At 32.6% G+C, this 22130-nt stretch overlaps 4 protein-coding genes across 6 annotated transcripts; 3 read left to right on the forward strand and 1 right to left on the reverse strand.

Moving 5' to 3' along the window:
- The first annotated feature begins 1447 nt into the window (after positions 1 to 1447).
- Positions 1448 to 4188, forward strand: LOC137835822 (nuclear transcription factor Y subunit A-8). Of its 2 annotated transcripts, none has more exons than XR_016521231.1 (6): positions 1448 to 1677; positions 2233 to 2501; positions 2842 to 2954; positions 3028 to 3102; positions 3438 to 3637; positions 3709 to 4188. XR_016521231.1 is itself a non-coding variant. In XM_068644531.2 (6 exons), exons 2-6 carry the CDS (start codon positions 2267 to 2269, stop codon positions 3973 to 3975), a joined length of 843 nt encoding a protein of 280 aa, XP_068500632.2. In that variant the 5' UTR covers positions 1448 to 1677; positions 2233 to 2266; the 3' UTR covers positions 3976 to 4188. The 2 variants fall into 2 exon arrangements, 1 of the variants encoding a protein (XP_068500632.2); XM_068644531.2 differs by having other exon boundaries at positions 3485 to 3637.
- A 1652-nt stretch (positions 4189 to 5840) lies between these two features.
- On the forward strand, positions 5841 to 10595 carry LOC137835823 (PHD finger protein ALFIN-LIKE 3). Of its 2 annotated transcripts, XM_090302019.1 has the most exons (6): positions 5963 to 6210; positions 6692 to 6724; positions 7381 to 7447; positions 7550 to 7778; positions 8420 to 8558; positions 10035 to 10595. In XM_090302019.1, the coding sequence occupies exons 4-6, from the start codon at positions 7672 to 7674 to the stop codon at positions 10317 to 10319; spliced, it is 531 nt and encodes a 176-aa protein (XP_090158145.1). In that variant the 5' UTR covers positions 5963 to 6210; positions 6692 to 6724; positions 7381 to 7447; positions 7550 to 7671; the 3' UTR covers positions 10320 to 10595. The 2 variants fall into 2 exon arrangements, with proteins under 2 accessions (XP_068500633.2, XP_090158145.1); XM_068644532.2 differs by lacking the exon at positions 7381 to 7447 and having other exon boundaries at positions 5841 to 6210.
- A 4530-nt stretch (positions 10596 to 15125) lies between these two features.
- LOC137835825 (threonine synthase, chloroplastic) lies at positions 15126 to 17467 on the forward strand. The gene has a single exon (XM_068644534.2). It carries the CDS (start codon positions 15162 to 15164, stop codon positions 16707 to 16709), a length of 1548 nt encoding a protein of 515 aa, XP_068500635.2. The 5' UTR covers positions 15126 to 15161; the 3' UTR covers positions 16710 to 17467.
- A 1168-nt stretch (positions 17468 to 18635) lies between these two features.
- LOC137835824 (uncharacterized) lies at positions 18636 to 20568 on the reverse strand. Its single transcript, XM_068644533.2, has 2 exons — positions 19307 to 20568; positions 18636 to 19148 (listed from the first exon to the last, which is right to left on the reverse strand). The coding sequence occupies exon 1, from the start codon at positions 20553 to 20555 to the stop codon at positions 19308 to 19310; it is 1248 nt and encodes a 415-aa protein (XP_068500634.2). The 5' UTR covers positions 20556 to 20568; the 3' UTR covers positions 18636 to 19148; position 19307.
- Between the last annotated feature and the right edge of the window lie 1562 nt (positions 20569 to 22130).

Here is a 22130-nt window from a genome sequence, read left to right on the forward strand (position 1 = left end):
TAAAAAATAAATAAAAAATAATACAATTTAAAAAATATATACATATATAATTTTGTAAAAATAGTAACTAAACAAATATGTTATTTAGTTATTTTGAAAATTAAATATTTAATTATTTATTTTACTAAATCTATAACATTAAATAAGGAGAATTCCTTTTTAATGTATTCAAATTCTTGTCATTAAAAATAAAAGATATTAAATTCTAAACAAGTTTCATAAAAAGTGACTATAAAAACAAATATAAATAATTTTTTAATTTTATTGTAGGTGATTTTTATTTATTTTGTATGTAGTTCTTTTTTGTTATTGGTAGTCATTTTAATTTTAAAAAAATATTAATTAAAGGATAAAATAATGAGAATTTTTATACAAGAAGAATCCATTTTATTAATGTTTTAGACTACTAGAAATACATGGACCTGTGTGTCTACTTTTTTGTTATGATAACAGAAAAAAAATTTCTTATCATAAATCTTACAATAAAAATTATTATCAAATTTTAAAAGAACATATGCTTATAAAAAGTAATTATAAAATAAATAATTTTATCATAGATAGTTAATTGAGTTTCAAAAAACACTTACAAATCCTAAATAATAAAATAGTAAAATGAAATATATTTATAATAGTAAGATTGGTAATAAATAGTATATACCAAAAATTGCGACTAGAAAATGGTTATATAAATAATCTCTTTATTAATAGTTGTAGATTATAAATTATTATTAGAGTTAATTTTTCAATAATTTGAACACACTTGTTTACACTATTAATCCATCAAATCAAAATGTTAGAGTAATTAATTAATACAAAAACTGTTTTCAAGTACATTTATATTATTATTACCATTATTATGAATTTAATTTAAATGAATTACAAACTTATTAAACTAACTACATTAGAAAATGCCAAATATACTATTTTTAATTAATTAATTAATAATATAAGAATTTTTTTTCTCTACCTCTCTACGCCATATCATTTGTTAATATTATTAATACAGAAACAATAATTCTATTTTTTGGTGAGTTAATAAAAGAAAATAGTTGTCTTCTGCAGATTTAATATAAATGAATCTGTATATAATTATTACTTTGCCAGAATTAAATAAGAAGAACAGATAAAAGAAATACATCAATGGGGTTTATGCAGCACAGAACTGAGGCTGAAAATTTGGAGGCATTGAAGGTGTAATAAGAAAAGCATATGATAGCAGAAGGAAGCATGATGATGAGAGTGTGTGATGCTGATGCTCCATTACAAAGTTCTTATTTTATTTTTCCAAAACCAGCCAAGAAGGAATATCAGTAGGGACAAGAAAACTACAAAAGTTGAATGCATCACCATAAATTATTTTTAATTCAAAGATATTTTGAAACTTTGATTCTGATTTTGAAAAATGGTTTTTCTCTCTTTAACATGGTAAGTTGGGGAGGTAGCAGATGAGTGTAGTTGGTTTGTGTTAATGCAACAGAGTCACTGTTTTTAAGACTCAGTAGAAGTCACTTTAAGGGTCAAGACTTAGCACTAAAGCCAAGAGACCAAAAAGACTAAAACAATGATGCACTCATTCAAGTGTGATGTGTGACTCAGAGACTCTTCTTTGATTACAAACTTTCAACCCACAAGACATGCACACCTTCTGATTCCTCTCCAATTCATCCAACTTCCAAGGTGTCTCTCTTCTTCCTTCTTTTTTCCTTTTCCTTTTATCTTTGCTTTCTTTCTTCTTTCATTTGTAATTCTTCCTTAGATAGATAGTGAGCTTTCTTATTTTGCAGAAGACTGCACTATTTCCAGGATTAAACTTTAAAGAGGAACAATTTACATGTATTCTATTTGGTTAATTTAATTGGCTTTTGTTCATGCTTTCCTGAGGTGATAAGTTTGTAAGCTGTGACTGTTTCCTGAAAGCCATGTTTGTGAAATTGATTAATTTTCCTATTATTGGTTTATCCTCTTTTTTCACAATTGAAGTCCAAATTCCATGCACCTGTATAGGAAATCTAAGGAAAAGGGAAACAAATAAATTAGAAAAAGAAAGGAAGATGAAGAAGAGAATTTGAGGAACTTGTTGTTCATTGAAGCATTTCCATGGTTGATATTCAGCTTAACTGTTGACTGTTGTTGATTGAATTGAAGAGCCCAAAGAGTTCTTCAACACAGATCATTTCCTCTATATCTTTTTGTTTTTCAATTCTATTTACCTTTTTGTTTTCTTTTTTGAAGTCAATTGGATTATTGTTCAAGAGATCGAAAAACAATGAATTGCTTGTGTGAGAAAGACTGTGGTCTATTTTCTTCTCATTCAACATCACCCAATGTTCTTGGATGCCCATCATGGGGGCCTTCAGAATCCAGAAGTTTGAGCTTAAAAGGGGATGCTCAGCCACAACAATGCCACAGGACCAAAACATTGAGCTTTCAATTCCAAGAACTGGATTCATCTTCGACTCATTCGGGTCAATCTTCTACCAAACTTGGTTCATCACAATCCGGTAGTTGGATTTAAACCCTGTCTTTTTTGTATAATTCTGAATGCTTGTACTTATCAACTAGTGTATTGTCTTGTCATTTCTTTCTGCTTTGCAAGATACTGTAGCAGTACACTGTTTTGCAATAGATATGAAATGGAGCACTATAGTTATATGACTGTGATGTGATTCTATGTTGCACTATCTCCTCACTCAGCATTGGCTATTGGATAATAGAAGATTTTCTTCCAAAATTGGAAACTGTATTACATGGCTTAATCAGCATCAGAAAATTCTTGTCAACTTCCCTGCATGTTACTTGATATACCATATTGATAAGTATTTGCTCTGCTTTGGATAATAGGTCAAATGTCTGTTGAGCATAGCTCTACAGATTCAACACATGGCATCAGGTCATTTATGGGGAATCAGGATTCCACCTTCCCTCCTCCACTACTGGATCACAGCCAAACACTTGTAAGTAGATATATCCTCAAGTTCTTGTGGATGGAAGATACATGCATATGTTTTCCTAAAACTTGTGTTTCAGACTCATATTGCAGGTCACTATGCTGATCCAGGCTATAGCAGCCTAATGGCTTCTTCATATGGTTCACAGTTTAAGGTAATTAGTACTTCATTAGAGATTATTATTCATGTCTTTCTTTTCATTACTGTTTATTTGTCACCTTATCTACTTTTTGGTATATTGAGATTCACCTTAAAGAAGTAAAAAACAATCTTCAGTTTTGATCACTTTATGATTTGGTCAATGTATTTTACTTATCTATTCCTTCATAGTTCCTATTGAGTTTGATAGGATGCTATTTTCTTCCAACATGCATAAAATTCAGTTTTACTTATATTTCTCTTCATCCTCTTTTAAGAGCCATGTTTCTTACAGTTTTAGTTCTCTAAATTATTTAATCACCATGCACAACAAAACCATGACACTTGTAGCATGAAGACCAATTCTGAAAAACACTGATGAGATTCCTAATGTCCAGCCAGTGGAAACTGCTCCTATTCGAATTCCTCTGCAATTGGACATTACAGAAGAACCCATATACGTGAATTCAAAGCAGTACCATGCTATTCTGAGGCGAAGACAGAATCGAGCAAAACTTGAAGTACAAAACAAACCCATCAAGGATCGGAAAGTAATAAGCGTGTCTATGTTTTCTCTCTACCATTTCTCTTAAACCAAACTAAGAACACTGTGATCATGCAGCCTTATCTTCACGAGTCCCGCCACCTGCATGCACTGAAGAGAGCAAGAGGTGCTGGTGGACGCTTTCTCAACACTAAAAAGCTTCAACAATCAACTCGTACACGTGGAAATACTGCAGAATCTAGCATGCATCAAATGGAAAACTACAGAGATGGTGATGACAATGCCACATATGCTTCCAACAGTGATGCAAGAAACATGCAGAATCATACATCTGATAAGGGTGGTGGCACCACTCAGAAGCACCCTCTATTTGTCTACATGTGAATGACTAAACTCTGGCTTCTGCTAGTGTTGTGCTCCATTGGGAAGTCATCCTTGGCTCATATTCATTACACTGTTGCTATTTATTGCTGTTTGTTTGGATTTCCATGGACATTGACATGGACGTGTTGTGTACGCTAAAGTTGTTTTAAACTGATTTGTCAATAACATTGCTTTTCTATGTTAATGCCATTCTGCAACATGTCTTGTTGAAACTGGTTTACGTGGCTTCTAATGTTTGGTTTCTAATACCAATTCTGTAACTGTAGTTCCGATATTTTCTATAGGCCAATCATTTTCCTTCACAGAGATATTTTGGTGGATAATGTTGTTTATTGAAATAATAGTCACAACTGCAACAACCGTATGAAAGGTGCAACAGTAAACACAAAACAACTTCTGCATGCTAAGAAGATATTAATAATAGCCATTTTTTACTATTAGGTGCAATTTTACACTATTAGTTATGAGTAAAATTTTAAAAAGTTATAAAATGGGTTAAAGTGACACTTCAATAGAAATCTGATTAAACTGATATGAATTTAGTTTAAATATATTTGTATACGGACAGTAATACGACATACAGTAATACGACATGACATAAAGACACATTTATGAATATATTTTTAATTTTTAAATATAGGACATAATGATATAAGATCTATATATTATATAATTATGAATTATAAATTAACAATAAAGATTTATTTTAAATTTTTTTTAGAGCAGAAAAATATATTTTATGATTGGTTCAAAAGAATTTTTTCTTTATTTTAATAATCATAATAAAATTAATACAATAAATTTGAGTTTTTAGAAAATGAATGTATTTCTCATTTTTAAAATTGTGTTAAAACTGTGCTAGAATTATCATAAATCTAAAAAATATATTATATAATTATGAATTATAAATTGACAATAAAGATTTATTTGCACAAATATTATTTTAAATTTTTTTTAGAGCAGAAAAATATTTTTCATAACTGGTTCAAAAGAATTTTTTTCTTATTTTAATAATCATAATAAAAATTAATACAATAAATTTGAGTTTTTAAAAAATGAATGTATTTCTCATTTTTAAAATTATGTTAAAACCGTGCTAAAATTATCATAAATCCAAAAAATATTTTTTGAATTGGATACATGTTGCACGAGTGTTAGTATTGGTGTCCGTGTCCAACACAGACACATCATTTAAGAGGAATGTCTGATCCTTGTAACTTACAATTTCAATTTAAATCATATTATTTTGTGAAACACGTTGACACGAGATACTCAATTCAATAATTTTTTAAAATTTATATATTTTGATAATTAGTGTGTGAAATTGAACCGTCTAATAAAAAAACTAATAATAACATACCAACTATTAATTTGATGTCATTTGGCACTATTTATTATATTAATTAGGACAACCAAAAAAATAGAAGCAAATCATCATTTTTGTCCTGGTTACCAGCTTCTTAAAAAACTGAGATACGTTAATGGACAGATGAAAATATTATAATTTGAGTGATAATATTAATATATGTCGATGGAATAAAATATGAAAATGTCAATAAATACTAAATTTAAAAACTTGGATAGAACCGCAGAAAGGGACATAAACTTATTTAATATTCTTATTTTTAGAGAAAAAAAATTCAATATATATTTTCCTAGATAATCTTTTAAAATTATTTTATTCTAACTAATACGTGTATTTTATATATTTATTTAATTTTTTGTTAGAATTTGAAAACATTAGTCCTAAAAAAACGATATTATTTATTAAAAGATAAGACGAGACAGAAAAAGAAGAGACGGTTGCAAGTTGCGTGACTCGGTGGGTCCCACACGATAAAATCATTGTACGGAATAAAATAAAAAGAAAAAATGAAAATAAAAATTGTGTGGAAGCAGTGAGGTTGCAGCTTAGTTGCAGTGGAAGCGAGCGCAGAGAATCGAAGGAAGATGATTCATTGTTCATCATGCAAATGAAATAAATTTCACTCCACTATACTCAAACGCAGCACATACCATAATCCTGCGACTGCGTTTCGTTTCGTTTCGTTTCGTTTATTCTCTCTTCTCTCTCTGAATTTCGTGAAACGAAGTTGCGTTTGTGCAGTGCGGTGAGACCCTAAACGACCTCGTTTTCACGTTCTCGGAGAATGGAAGCGCGAAGTCGCTCCGTCGAAGACATATTCGAGGATTTCAAGGGCCGAAGAGCAGGCATCATCAAAGCCCTCACCGCCGGTAACGTTTCAATTTCCAATTCCGGTTACATGCACCGTTAAATTCATTTATCCACCACTGTTATTCGCAAATACCTGTTCCTTTTCTTTTCACGATGTGTTAACAAATTATGAAACCGGAAAAAAATAATAACCACAAATCACGAATCATGGCAAGGGATCGTTCACTGATCTACTGTAGCGGTTTCTTTCTTTTTGTCGTTTTCTGTTGAGAATGACATGTTAACCTGCGACCAGTTACTGTTCCGTTACGACATTCGGTTGGTTGTGGTTTTAGAGGGAAACAGAACGTCACGCCTGTTTGTTGTGTTGAATGAATCGAACCCTTTTCTATGCCTTCACGGAATTTCAGCCTGATGAGTCTCACGTGACGGATTTTGATCTTGTTTTTTTTTAGATTTCAATGCATGAAGGTTTTGGATTTTTTTATTTTTTTTTTGTCGTACTCGTTTAATGTTTTCGGCCTGTTTGTGCTGTTGCAGATGTTGAAGATTTCTACAGCCAATGTGATCCTGGTTAGTTACGCTGATTTTAGGTTTGAATTGTTTTTTTTTAGCGGTTTGCAGTTACTGGCTCTTGGGTTTTTCTGGTGCTCTTACTTTTCTAGTACATGTACTGAAATTAGGTTGATATTCGAGCATGATTATTTTATCTAGTGTTTGATTTTCACCGTACCCATCTTGAGGCTCTTGCTAAAGGGATGTCAATTCAATATGGGTGGCTTTTATCTTTGTTGTGGTAACTTGGTCATGGATTTATTTCATTTGACGATGACAATTTACTGTTCTCTATCATTTGACTGTTAGCTTTGAACGCCCTCTTTTTTTTTTTTTGGTTGAATGGCCTTCTTTTTAATCATCAGTCAATGTAGCTGCAAATTATATTGCGGTACTTATTTCCTTCTATGATTAAAATATATTGCCGTAGGCTTTGGATATATGATAGACACTTGAGGAATGACAGTAGGCCACTAGGGTTGGTATGATGCTAGCTTTCCCCATAAGGTTTGTGATCGGTTACGTCGACCTTACAAAGTTACATAGTTGAGGGGAATGCACTGTTTTTCCATCCCTAGCATCATTCACCCCGAGAGATATTATTGTATCATTACCCTAGCCGCAGAGATAGGATGACATGAAATGCTTGATACTTCTTAAAAATCTCTTGGCAGTAAATTTTTTTCGGGAGTAAAGATATTATGGAGTTATTCTAGCTGCAAATAAAAGTATTCTGTAAAGGTAGAATTACCAGTCATTTTATCCATATTAAATTTATTTCCTTTGTAGCTAGTTTATCTGTGTATGAGCTTTATCTATATATCCTTTGTTTTATTCTTTCAGAGAAGGAGAATTTGTGCTTATATGGATTACCCAGTGAGCAGTGGGAAGTAAATTTACCTGTTGAAGAAGTTCCTCCTGAGCTTCCTGAGCCTGTCTTAGGCATTAACTTTGCTAGGGATGGCATGCAGGAAAAAGACTGGCTATCTTTAGTTGCTGTTCATAGTGATACATGGTTGCTTGCCCTTGCCTTTTATTTTGGAGCCAGATTTGGATTTGATAAAACTGACAGGTATGTCTTACTCAGAGCATAACTCATATATCTCATGTCAACTTGTAAAGGATTTGGTTCGAGATGAGGTTGAAAATAAGGGAACTAAGGAAGCAATTTAGTTCAAACTTTTCTGATTTATCACCTTGGTTCAGTCACGTTCCTGTGGGATCTTTTAACTTTTGTTTTTCCTTTCACCACCCTCCTTGCTGAGTACAAGTTTGGCTGCATCACTGTTTTAATCTCAGTTGATTTATAATTTTGTTGCTGACTAATCATTGTAGAAGCAGTTGCCCACCATGGAGAATAGCGAAGATGTTGAAGAATATAATAACACATTTTACCTTTTTCTTTCTGAGAAAAAAATGTTGAAGAGGAATAATAGGAGAGAGAGAGAGAGAGAAAGGAGTAACTGCGTCGTGTCGTGACTACTGTTTACTGGCTTGTCTTAAGATGGTGCAAGGAGAAAAAGTAGTAGTAGGGGCTTTTAATACTAGTTTCATGTGAATTGAATCTCCCTAGTTGACTTCCTATCTGACACTACATGAATGTTTTCTCTGTCATCATCATTTAGTAGGCTGTGTATTTTTTCTTGATAGTTGGTAATTTGATTATGTTTTCTCATGCATCAATCTACTCATGATTTGACATTTGTAATGCAGGAAACGACTATTCAGTATGATCAATGAACTACCGACAATATTTGAAGTTGTTGCTGGTGGTGGAGCAAAGAAGCCACTTAAAGAGAAGTCATCAGTTTCAAACAACAGTGGAAACAAATCTAAGTCTATCACTAAAGTGGTAAACAATTTTTTCTCCTCAAACCTTGACATGAAATGTAAATACAGTTTGTTCATAAATACCTAACTCTCCAAGCTGTGATGAAAAAAAATCAGGATGTTTTTCAGGTGTAGGCTGTTTATAGAGTTTTAGCAACCTCTCTGAATTTAAGTTCCCTTGGTAAAGGATTAAAGAATGTATTACATGTGCATTAAATATTATAACCAGTATAACATCTTGGGAAGTATTTTCAGAAGTTTTAGGACTTTCGTATCATGGTATCTCCAACATATAACCCTTAACCTAAAGTATGGGAAGCTATGGATTATCGGATAGTTTTTCCTCTTTGCAGTTTTTAATTCTTTCATACCCTTTGTTCTGACTTTGAGATGTTGTTCAGGTCAATTATTGCATATCAAAACAAACCCCCAAATTGAGAGCTAAAGGGTAGGAGTGACCTCAAACCCTCCTTTTTGTTCCTATAGACGGCTAAATGTAGTTGTTTGGAACCTTCCTTTTTGTCCCCACAAGTAGGGTCAATGTTTCGACCTTAAGTATTTTAAGATAACATTGATAAAGTTTATCACTGTATTCAAGATATTGTGAATTTTGAAGCCCCATGCTTCTGTGAAAGTTGTCCTTAAACGATGTTCAAAGAGTTGAGAGTGTAAAGTGTTTATAAACTATCAATTCTTAAACGATGTGAAACTTTTGTATACACCATTTTCTTTCAAATAGAAAAAAATAGAGAATTGGTTTGGGATGGTGCATGTGCTAAGATGAAAATTGATATTAAGACTTAGAACTAGAAACGTTAGGATAAAGGCTAGAAATAAGGGTTGTAGCTACAGCTTACCTTTCAATTCCTTGCCTAAGCCATTTCAAGGTGCAAACATTTAGTATTAACTGTGATGATTTAAACTGGCTGGCACTGAATTGGAAAAGAGAAGAAGAAGAAGAAAAGAGCACAAGTAGTTTAATTGATTGATTTAAGCTAAAAGGGAAACGACTATTTAGATCAAGAAGTAAAAGAGTTCTTCCTCATTCTAGACCCTGTCACCCAAAACAGTATAACTTACCCTTCAATCATTATCTGTTCTGAAAGACTGAGGTGTTGCACTTACAATTTGTTAAGAAAAGAACTTTATCCTTAGCCTTTGCTTTTTTTTTTGTATTAGTTTTGACCTCACATTCAAATGAAAGATGGTGTAGGATAAATACTACTGAGGGATCCTAATATGTAATATAAAGTTTTTCCGTTGTTATTTTTTTAATTCAGTGTATAAGAACATTAGAATGTGGACATTCATTGATAGCGGCATCTCATCATCAATGGCCGTCAATGGAGCAGTCACTAGGTTCTGTATAGATGTTCTTGCAAATATGTGTGGGAGGAGCTTAAGAGTATCTGACTTGTATGGGTAGTGTCATCTTGTTTGTGGTTCTCTTTTACTCATATTATTTGTGTTCTTATCTAATTGTTGGCTGGTGGAGCAGAGGGTTTCTGAAACCCAGGGAAGACTGTCAAAGGCATTGTTACAACAACCAAAGGATGAGGAAGAAGTAGTAGAAGAGCAAGAGCAGGAGCAAGATGATGAAGATGAACATGGAGAGACCTTGTGTGGGGCATGTGGTGAGAATTATGGTACTGATGAGTTCTGGATTTGCTGTGACATATGCGAGAAGTGGTTCCATGGGAAATGCGTGAAGATCACCCCAGCCAGGGCAGAGCACATCAAGCAATACAAGTGTCCATCCTGCAGTAACAAGAGAGCTCGCTAATCAACTTTCCTTCATGGACAAACTTTGTTCCACCCTTTACTAATCTGGTTAATATGTTTTTCTTTCTAGATGTAGTTCATGCTTAGTTTTTCTGTTTGACACATGTAGATTTTCTCTTTTTTGTTGCTTGTCTGGGGAAACTTGTGTCTTTTCCCAAGCCTTGAATCCACGTTGGCATAAGCTTTATATCAATGTCTCTGGCCACCATAAATATTAAGGAAATTCAACTGCTACCACATTTTCGCCAAATGAATGAATGCCATTTTAACATCTTAATTTTCAGTCCCTTTCGAGTGTTTTGAGACCAAACCAGACTGAATTATATTCAAGATTCAATATATTTTAATCAATATGTATATATTATATTATTTTTTCGTTAAAAAGTGTCACACATTGTATCTTTATAAGAAATTATATTTTAAAATTTATTTATGTGATTTTACAAAAAATTCGATTAGTAAGTGTAACATTAAATGCATTTATATGTATAGAGAGACACATACAAATAAATGCATATGAGCAGTAACTAAATTTAGATGAACAATAATTAATTTTTAAATAACCAATGTTGGAATGGATGGGAAAGGGATTTATATATAATAGTTGACATTTGCTAAAGGCTAAAACAACTCATTCTTAATTATTGATACTCTCACTGCCACCAATTTGGTAGTGCCAATGCCCCCACAGTTTAATTGAATACATAACGTCTGTTTCAAGGTAAAAAAAAATTAATTATGAGAATTTTTTTTTTTGAAGTAAACATTTAAAAATAGTAAATAGAACTAGAAAAGTAAAACTTAGTGGAAAAAAATGTCCAAATTATATTTTCCATCAAATATAATTAAGATTGAATATTAATTAAAATAAAGTCAACTAATTATTTTGAAATAACATTTATATTATATTTTCAAATAATTTATTTATACTTCAAAATTTATTAAAAATACTTTTTTTTCTTGGTCCTAATTAGTTTCTTGGTCCTAATTAAATTTCTAAAATACCAATTAGGTTAAGTATTTTTGAAGATTAATTCCATAAAAGAGGGATTATAACTGAACTTCTTTATAAGTTTTTAAATATAATTTACAATTTTAATGAATTCTTGAATATTAACTTTATTGACTTATTTTGTCTTTATTAGACAAGTTGTTAATAATACTTAAATGAGTGGATGATGTAATTAGCTTGTTAATTTCCAATGAATATTCTCACCTATTAATTCTATACACTACACTTCAAAGGATTCTCTCCACATTAATTTCAATCTTTTTCCCCCTCCTTCTTTAGAAGTAATATTATTTTAGTAAGATGGTGCAAATCTATTTTGAATTTACGCAAATGAGCTAATTAAAAAAAAAAAAAAACTAAGTCGTGATTGAAGATACAACTTCAATGAAGAAGTGTCAATTTATATATAATAATATAAGAGTACTTGTTTTGTTTGATCATTAACATTTAATTTAATCAATATTAGAGTAAAATCGTGAGTACAGTGCCCTAAAACCCTAAACCCTAATAACGCAAAACGCGATTCTGATGCTATAAATGAACCCTAATAACTGAAAACGCGATTCTGATGCTATAAATTTGAGACGCGATTCTTCCTCGAGTACCCCAAGTTAATTTTCGCCACTTTCTCAAATCCCTCACAAATCAAAATCTGTTTTATAAAAATTCTCCTTTTCCTATGTAAAAATAGGAAAAAGGAGAAAATTGAAAGAAAGGGAAAACAATTGAAAGCGATTGAAAGTGGAATTTGTCCCGTTGAATAGGAATTGAGAAAATTTACAGTTTCTGCATCCATGGTGGAAAGAGAAAACAAGAGAGAAAGACGAGAAGGTTCCATAAAGGGAAAGGGGGACCGGAATGGTAGGTGGTGTACAATAGGGGGACCAAAATCATTTGCCTTTTTAAAATTAATGTAGCTTTTGTTTTTTTAATACAATATATTATTAATATTAAACCTAAATAATAAAATCAAATAATATTTATATAAAAAAAAACACAAATTTAAAATCCTTACCAAATGTGAAAATGATGGAATCAAGAAATGATAAAAAAAACTGTCTCATTTTGGAACTCAAATATTACTACTCTAAAAAGATGTATAATACTAAATAAGAAGCAATTAATTAAAAGATAATTATCATAAAAAGCGTAAAAATAATAATAATCCATAATTTGTACCAGTCCTACTTTTCAATCATCTAATATTAATTAAAGAAAAGAAAACTACAAAGACTGTAATAAAAAAACATTTATGAACTTGGTTTATAGTAGGTAAATATAAAAGTGATTGATTGAAGTTTTTTAATATAGTTTATTTTTTCGATTTATGCCATTAATGGTTATAACATCTGTATTAAAATAACATATTTACTTATAAACAGTTTTTAGCAGTACATTTTATTAAATAGGTTTTCAATGAATAACTATGCGGCACAGAGACACTAATAGGAAATTATACGGAGAAACGTATAATATTTAAAATTAGGATACGGGAACATAGATCTATATATTATATAATTATGAATTATATAAATTGACAATAAAGATTTATGTACACAAATATGTTTTTAAATTATTTTTCAGAAAAAAATGATATTTTTCATGACTGATCAAAAAGATTTGTTTTTTATTTTTATAATCATAATAAAAATTTATACAATAAGTTTGAGTTTTTAGAAAATTAATGAATTTTTCCTTTATAAAATTATGTTAGAACCGTATTAGAATTGTCAGAAATTCAACAAATACTTTTTGAATTAGACATTTTACGTATACGTATCTTACAAGTATCATACGAGTGTCGATATCCGATGTGAGTATCTGATACTGACACACCATTTAAGAGGAGTGAATGAGATAGGTGAATAGTGATTATCCACAAATTATAAATAAGGAGTAGATACATATAATAAATTAACTTAGAAAAAGTATAACTGATAGATTCCTGAAAAAAATATAGATAATTAATTAATTAGACAAATCAAGTATCGACAAAAATAAAATAAAAGTAGCACATATAATATTTTTAAAAGAACATTTAAATGGAAGATAAAGAAATTTGCATAATGATGAGATTATTAGTACAAAATATGCAATTAATCAAATATATGAACTTATAAGAGCTTTTGAAATCAAATATATGTACTTATAAGAACAAAATTCCAAGTTTTCTTTAGGGGTCCCTACCTCAAAAACCATGTCCATGTACTCTGAACCCAGTGAAATTTATCACCCAAGTGAATTAATGTAAATTAATTTCAATTTTTAAAACAATTTCACTAAACTAAATCGAACTATTAGAATTACCATCAACCAAAATGTTATCTTTAAACATAATTTTTAATATGATAAGTTATAGTTTAATTTAATAAAAAAATAAACTAATCTTGTTAAGTTTTAATTAAAATCATTTGATTTTTTTATGTAATTTAGTTCATTTAAATAGGCAAACATCAATTAAAGAGAAAGTTCCAGTGTAAGAATACAAAATACATTGATGATATATTCGCAATTTTTGTTTAAAACATGATTTTTTTTATTAATACAATAATAATAAGTAGAAAATAAATATAAAAATTAAAAGGTCTTATTATTATTATTATTATTATTATATTAATAAAATGAGAAATTAACCAAATTTATATATATAAGATGTTCCTACAAGTATTAAATCCTGCAGAACACTTCCTCTTGCGATGATCTTCTCGTCTTTCCGGCCTTTCGGTCAGTCTTCTTTCAACTGGATCTCCTTTGGTCTGGACACGATGGGGGTACCTGCGAAGACACTCTGACAATCAAGTCAGACCGAGAGCTAAGTACCAGAAGAGTGGGGAGTGAATAGTTACCTTGGGTGTTGTGTCTCTTCTGCTATTTATACTGCTATAGACGGGCTATGGCTGTTATGGGTCTGCTTTAGGGTCCAAACGGAGGCCCAATTGTGTCTTAACCGTACTTACCACTTAAGTTGGTTTATTTATATCTAATTACGTGTTTAGCTTTGTATCTTGTCGTCTAATCGATTTTGTCGCCTAGTTGGCCTTTCGACCATCTGGTAGTACATAAGGCATCAAAATATCATCTTCAACCAAATTCACAAAGGACCACAAAGAATCTTTAAAATTTAATATTATTCACGTATTCAATATAATACAAGTATGAGTTATAAACAATCTTTAATATTACTATTAGGTTCTTCAATATATTGGATAGATTATATATTAATGAGTCATCACAAACCTTAAAAAAATTATAAATTCTTTTTCAATCTTTAGAGTTTGCGTGATGCTTTTTATACCACCTTATTCATATTCTAACCTAACCTTCTTCTTTTAGAATAATAGAACAAACATCTAATATATGGATATTCTTCATCCCCAAATACTACATTTTAGGTTAGAGAGGATCAAAAAAGGAAGGATTCAATTTTTTTTAGACAATTTCAAAATATTCTTATAGTAAGAGTTAAATATCACCAATGAATATTAAATAAAATTATTTTATTTTGTCATTTTTAAATTTAAAATATTCAAAAAATCTTAATTCCCAAACCCTAGAGTCTAAAAGTGAGTAAATGGTTTTTCTTAATGCTATCTCTTAAAAAAATCAACTTTGAGTCACAAGAAGTCTATTATAATCTATTTAATAAAGATTATGTTAATATATTTAAAAAAAGTTAGATTAAAATTTTTAGGATATTATAATAATAAGATAAAAAAAAGGTTATTTTCACATAATTTTTTGGAGAAAATGGTATTATTTTGTATATAGATCTGAGAAGGAGTAATATAAAAGGAGGAAGCATGATCGAAAGCACAACAGAAGGATCAATCAATGGCTTCCACAACTCTCTTTCAGTCTCTTCCTTTCTCTCTCCAAACCTCTGAACGGGCCTCTCCCAGGCCCACGGCCCACTTCGTTATCCGGGCCCAGTCCCCCATCACTCAGAACAACTCCGCCGCCGCCAAGCAGCGCCGCCCTGCAGACGAGAACATCCGCGACGAGGCCCGCCGCGTGAATGCGCCCCACGACCACCACCTCTTCTCCGCCAAGTACGTGCCCTTCAACGCCGACCCCTCCTCGACGGAGTCCTACTCCCTCGATGAGATCGTGTACCGCTCCCAGTCCGGCGGCCTCCTCGACGTGCAGCACGACATGGCCGCCCTCAAGCGCTTCGACGGCGAGTACTGGCGCTCCCTCTTCGACTCCCGCGTCGGCAGGACCACCTGGCCCTACGGCTCCGGCGTCTGGAGCAAGAAGGAGTGGGTGCTCCCCGAGATCCACGACGATGACATCATCTCCGCCTTCGAGGGAAACTCCAACCTCTTCTGGGCCGAGCGTTTCGGCAAACAGTTTCTCGGCATGAACGAGTTGTGGGTCAAACACTGCGGAATAAGCCACACCGGCAGCTTCAAGGATCTCGGCATGACCGTGCTCGTTAGCCAAGTCAATCGCCTGAGGAAAATGAACCGCCCCGTCGTTGGTGTCGGCTGCGCTTCCACCGGCGACACCTCTGCTGCGCTGTCCGCGTATTGCGCTTCGGCCGGGATTCCTTCCATTGTCTTTTTGCCTGCTAATAGAATCTCTCTTGCCCAGCTTGTTCAGCCCATTGCCAATGGCGCCTTTGTGTTGAGTATCGACACTGATTTTGATGGGTGCATGCAGTTGATTCGAGAAGTCACTGCTGAGTTGCCCATCTATCTGGCTAATTCTCTCAACAGTTTGAGGCTTGAGGGGCAGAAAACTGCTGCTATTGAGATTCTGCAGCAGTTTGATTGGCAGGTTCCTGATTGGGTCATTGTGCCTGGTGGGAATCTTGGCAACATTTATGCCTTTTACAAAGGGTTTAAGATGTGCCAAGAGCTTGGACTTGTGGACAAGATCCCAAGGCTTGTTTGTGCTCAGGCTGCAAATGCAGATCCTTTGTATCAGTACTTCAAGTCTGGGTGGAAGGAGTTTAAGCCTGTGAGGCCCAGCACTACCTTTGCCTCTGCCATTCAGATTGGTGACCCTGTTTCCATTGATAGGGCTGTTCATGCCATTAAGAGTTGCGATGGGATTGTGGAGGAGGCGACTGAGGAGGAGCTGATGGATGCTATGGCGCAGGCGGATTCCACTGGGATGTTCATTTGCCCCCACACTGGTGTTGCTTTGACGGCATTGTTTAAGCTCAGGAACAGTGGGGTTATTAAGGCCACTGATAGGACTGTGGTGGTTAGCACTGCTCATGGCTTGAAGTTCACTCAATCCAAGATTGATTACCATTCTAAGGAGATCAAGGACATGGCTTGCCGCCATGCTAACCCACCCATGCAAGTGAAGGCTGATTTTGGGTCTGTTATGGATGTTTTGAAGACGTATTTGCAGAGTAAGGCTCATTAGGTAGGCTCTGCAAGTTTTGAGTTACTCATTAGTATTTGTTTACTTTTAGGCACTACTGAATCGTCTTTTCTATGAGCTAGGTCTGAGTGTTGTAATAATTTGCTTGATGCATTATGGCATCCATATTGGGGCAACCTTAGGATTTTTGTTGTAGATTTTTCTTTGTTGAGTCATTGCTGCTCCCGTAGAAAAATGAATTGATACGAGGAGGAATGCATTTTGTTGGCTTCTTACGGGCCAACCCCTCAAAGAAAACAACCAACAAATATATTTAGAACAGTTCTCTTTCATGATATGTTATTGGCAGTAAGCTATGTTGGGTATTTTTGGCTTCTTATGGACCAACCCCTCAAAGAAAACAATCCCAACAAATATAATTAGAACAGTTTTCTTTCATGGTGTGTTATTGGCATTAAGCTGTGTTGGGTTTTAGGAAGAAATTCTTCAATATGTGAGAAGAAGTGATTAAATCAAGAAGAAAAGGACAGGAAGGAGCTGCCTTGTTGGACTAAAATCATACATGTTGTATTGAGTTACATGAAGGCAGCACTACTACTGCGGCTGTATGCATGGATTAATTGAAGCCACACACATTGAAATTGTAGTCAATTTAGATGCTTCATCTTGCACTTTCTTCAAAAGATGAATTTTCCATAGCCATTAAGTATAATATTTTATAGTATGAAATTTGAGTTTTAAAGGCCTTCAACTGTATCTGCAATATGAGAAAAGTTGAATGAAATGTACTGTGTTGGATATCTTCTCTTCGCTCTGCTTTTCATTCTGCCAATGTAGTTTACTGCTATTGTCCCACTGATATCAAAACAGAAAAATTGCCCTTGCAAATATGCATTTGAGTTGGAGTCATTGTTTGCAGAAAAGACAAGAAAGGCAATGACGAATTGGAGTTGCATTTTTTAGTACAACTTGCACAAGTTATTATGAACACTATTCGCATCCCTTAATTAACCCATTAACATGATTTAGTTTTTCGAATTCACAAAGAAAGAGCAGAGATTATGTTGCAAGTTGCAACCAACCAGATTTCAATACAGAAAAAAAAGTTTTGTTTTCTTCACATCTTTGTAGATTTCTTTTACAATATTATTCTCAGCAACAACAAAATTCAGCTGTGTTTCCAGTCATATCTTACAACATAATCAAAATCATTACAGCTAAATAATTAATACAAAAAACCAGTGGGGGTTCTATAACATTTTCAACAGGAAACTGAACAGAAATTTTGGTAAAAGATTGAGTAAAACACTTCGCTTGTATTACTGCACTTACTGGGAGACATGTACTGCACGTATGGTGTGAGGGAGTATAGATCATCATCCTATTTAATAATAGCACATTACATACTCAGTTATATTATAATTAAATTTAACAATCAATTACCAACAGATTTTTTTTTTCAAAATTAACTGTTAAATTTTGAAACTTCTTTTAATATAGATCATATTAAAAAAAATTATTAATGCAAAATTATTTAATACTTGATTTGTGTAGATCAAAATTAACATAGTATGTATATTTTAAAATATATTAAAATATTAATTATTTAAAAAATGTTGATAAAATTTAATATAAATAGCCACAGTGATGTGAAATTACATTTTGAATAAAGTTTTTTTAGACTCCAATAATAAAAAAAATCATTCTACAATTGTTTTTAAATAAAATATTATATTATAATAAAAAGACAATTCTTTTAGTATCAAGTATATGAAATTTTAAAATAAAATATTATATTATAATAAAACAACAACTTTTTTAAGTCTCAAAAGTGAATGAAAATAATGTCAAATTATGATTCAAATATGATTCTTTTACATTTCAGCAAAAGAGAGAAAAAGAACAATTCACAATTGATTCAGGAGTTGTGAACATATAAGTAATCTTATTATACACCAACCAGTATAATTCCCTTTTTAAAATGGAAAATTTATTACTTGTTTTTCTGGCCATATTACAGATCAAACTCATTACAACTAAATAACAAATACAAAAAAAATAGCATCTGGTGTTTCTATATCTTTTCAACAAGAAAACTGTATAAAACTTTTCGTGTAAGATTGAGTAAAACACTTCCTTGTATTACACTGAACTTGGCAGAAACTACTCTTTGTTTTGAAAAAACTGCACAAACCTTTCCTTAAACAAGAATGTTTTGCTGGGCTGTTCTTATGCTCTCTCCCTAATTGTCTGTGCTTACTTTCTTTAGGTTCAAAGGAAGAACTTCATAGGTTTTCAAACTAGAATCCAGCCAAAGAGGGATGCTGAATAATCAAGAACATAAAAGGAATGATTCAGCATTTTAGTCTATTATTTCCACTCCTCAGAGGCATTGCTTTTTCCAAGGAACCATTGTTTTATTAACTCTGTGTTAACCCTCTTGCTAACCAAACCAATCACAGCAAGGTGATGTGTTGCTCACTGCAAGCAGTATCAAAGGAAGTGTTAAGCATATGCTATAAAGTCCAAACTTGGACTCAAATGCATACGTGAGAACCAAAAAAATTCACTTCAGAACAAGTCTCAGAAAGAAAGCAAAAATATAAACGAATCAAAGAATAAAGACATCAATTTTGCACCTTAAACAGCTTTGGGTTTTGGAGAAGGGCGTAGATTGGATGTACCAATCCCCTGCTTCTCCTCCATCCTCAAACCAGCTCTGAACCTTTCAATAAAAGTATCAGCTTTGGTGTCAACATCAGGGCTGGGATCATAGAACAATAACATTGCAGATTCTTCACCATCTTCACTTCTTCCTGACTCCACAACTTCATCTTCCAAATCTGGCGACCCACCACTCGAGCTACTAATGCTATTTATTCTAACAAAGTCACCCTGCACCCGGAACTTCCACGCCGGCATCTTGAACGGCGGCGGCGGCGGCGGTGGAGGTATAGTAATCAAAGGTGACTCGTTACCAGTAACAGCCACATTTTCCTTCGAGAAAGTCTCTATCTTTTTTGATATAAGGGAACTAGCCACACTCCCACGAACTGGTTCGGTTTTGGATAATGAAAAATGCGGCGATGAAGCAGACTCAACTTTCTTCCTCTTTCTTTTCTTAGAAGGAAACAGAGTATGAAAAACAGAGGAAGCTCGAGGCTGTGAATGAGGTTCAGAATTTCGAATATGCTTAAGATTTTCAAAGCTTTGTTTCTTCTTCTTTCCCTTCAAAGATGTCAACGACTCTTTAGTTGCACTTCTTTCCTTATTCTTATTCTTATTCTCCTCCCTCGGAACTGGCGGTGGAGACGCCGGTGACGGCAGAACTTCTTTATCTACCACTTCTGTCTTCTTGACGCTCTGTTCTTCAAAGTCAAATCTAGAATAACCGTTAACGTGTGTGTCATCATAAAACCGCCATCTTTCATCGGAGGCTAGCCACGGCGACTCTTGGCGGAGATCCGGGTAGGAGTTGAAACTCCTGAGCCTGTTATACGATTTGTACGGCGTGCGATCGGATTCCTCGTACCACGGCGGCGTTGTTGCAGGGCTTGGTTTCTCGTACTGGTGTGGCGTGTCGGAGAAACTTTCGTTGGTGTTGTCCCTGCTGAGGAAGGCGCAGAGAATGGCGAAGAGGATAAGCACGAAGTTGAGGGAGTCCCAGCTCTTCTTCACCGAATTCGGTTTGAAGAGATGGTAGGGGAAAGAGTGCAACGCGGAGAAGATGGTGGGAATTATGACCAACATGAATGCAAGTGCAATCACCAGCACGCATATCAGAACTGCACCGGAGCTAAGGAACAGCGAGTAAGATCGGCGGAGGCGGCGGTGGCCGCCGTTCTCCGTCCAGAAGGTTGGTGGCGCGTCTTCTTCTTCTGCTTCCATTTGTTTTTCGCTTAATGTTGTGAACAATCTTTGCTTATATAGACGTAAATAGGTGATTAATATTATTCTATTAATTATTTAATTTTTTTACCATATTTTATTATATGAATTTAATGAAATATTATATACATGCAATTTGTTATGTCATGCATGAGTAAGAAACTATTTGCAATTCAATAAAAAGAGTTTGATAGAAAAACATACACTTTATATCTTAATAAATTAATATTTTATTTATTTTTATTTAAAAATATTAAATATATGTTATTTATTGTTTACAGTGTGAACAAAAGTTTTCTAAAAATGGTGTAAACGATTTTCCATGTGCATTTCGAAATGGTCAAATTTAAAGGAAAAAAATATTAGTATTTTTATTTTATGCTTGAAGACTATTACAACGAGCCAATAATTGGACTAACTCAATTTATGCCATATTCACGTAATCACGTTGCTTCTGCATCAAGTTTATAATAATACCATTGCAAATTATAGCTGCATATATTTTCTTTAAACTTTGTTTTTCCCACAACTTCCTAGATTTTGCTATTAATTTTGTACCTCTTGTTGTTGCCTCTGAACATGGCTTCCATAAAGACATTAAAATAAGTAGAATTAGTTACTATTGCACACCATAAAACTAACGATTTAAATAACTTATAAATGATAATTGATTATTGAATTTGTTTACAAATTGATTATTAAAATTAAAATTTAAAATGAGATAATTATTGGAAATGTTAGCTCGAAATAAAGATATTTTATAGTATATATGTTAGTGCAAACATCATTTATAAGTTGATTTTATAAGACTTAAAAGTTCACTTCTTAATATGATATTAGAGTTGTTTAAAGTTTATTACAATGAAAGTATGTTGAGTTTATTAAATGATCATTTATTCGACTATTCATAATATATAATCTCACACGAGTGGTGAGAGTGTTTTATAACTTGTGTTGAGTTAATTTTAAAGAACATTTTTTAATAATAATTATTAATTTTAGAACCTAAGTTTTTTTTTTTTCATGACGGTTTCCAGATAAAAAGTAATTAATATTTTATAGCATTTGTTTATAAGATTAATTTGATAGTTTACTTGCAAAAGACATTACATAGCCGAGTTTTCCTCGTGAGATCACCAAAATATTTTAAAAATTTGGAGTCACGTAATTGCATTAAAGATAAAATTGAGAATGACAAGTAACGAAAAACATGAATAGGATCAATAAAATATATGATATTGACATTTTTTTAAATTAAATAAAATTGGTGTGATTCTCAGTTTAAAAATGATCTACCTAAAAACAGAAGTGCAAAGATTAATATAAAACTTAAAAAAAAAAAAGCAGAAATATATAGCCAATATTATCAAGGCTTTATATATCTCTATTCAGTAAAATTTACTGAATAAAATGAATAAATATTAAAAAAAACTAGGTTACTTATATATATTTTATTTAAAATGTATTATTTGATTCCTTGTATAATGTTGAAGAAAGCGTGTTACAGCTTGTGTTTTTGTTGTTTATTACGTTAATAGGAACCATTGTCTAACAAGATTGAAGCATGTTCGATTA

This window comes from Phaseolus vulgaris, chromosome 5 (assembly GCF_051622355.1).
Source record: "Phaseolus vulgaris cultivar YP4 chromosome 5, ASM5162235v1, whole genome shotgun sequence".
Lineage (NCBI taxonomy): Eukaryota > Viridiplantae > Streptophyta > Magnoliopsida > Fabales > Fabaceae > Phaseolus > Phaseolus vulgaris.

Coding starts and splice junctions, on each gene's coding strand:
- LOC137835822 (XM_068644531.2), top strand. CDS start 2,267: ATGAATTGCTTGTGTGAGAAAGACTGTGGTCTATTTTCTTCTCATTCA. Junction 2,502..2,841: donor ACTTGGTTCATCACAATCCG/GTAGTTGGATTT, acceptor TTTGGATAATAG/GTCAAATGTCTGTTGAGCAT. Junction 2,955..3,027: donor TGGATCACAGCCAAACACTT/GTAAGTAGATAT, acceptor CTTGTGTTTCAG/ACTCATATTGCAGGTCACTA.
- LOC137835823 (XM_068644532.2), top strand. CDS start 6,126: ATGGAAGCGCGAAGTCGCTCCGTCGAAGACATATTCGAGGATTTCAAG. Junction 7,779..8,419: donor GGATTTGATAAAACTGACAG/GTATGTCTTACT, acceptor TTTGTAATGCAG/GAAACGACTATTCAGTATGA. Junction 8,559..10,034: donor CTAAGTCTATCACTAAAGTG/GTAAACAATTTT, acceptor CTGGTGGAGCAG/AGGGTTTCTGAAACCCAGGG.
- LOC137835825 (XM_068644534.2), top strand. CDS start 15,162: ATGGCTTCCACAACTCTCTTTCAGTCTCTTCCTTTCTCTCTCCAAACC.
- LOC137835824 (XM_068644533.2), bottom strand. CDS start 20,555: ATGGAAGCAGAAGAAGAAGACGCGCCACCAACCTTCTGGACGGAGAAC.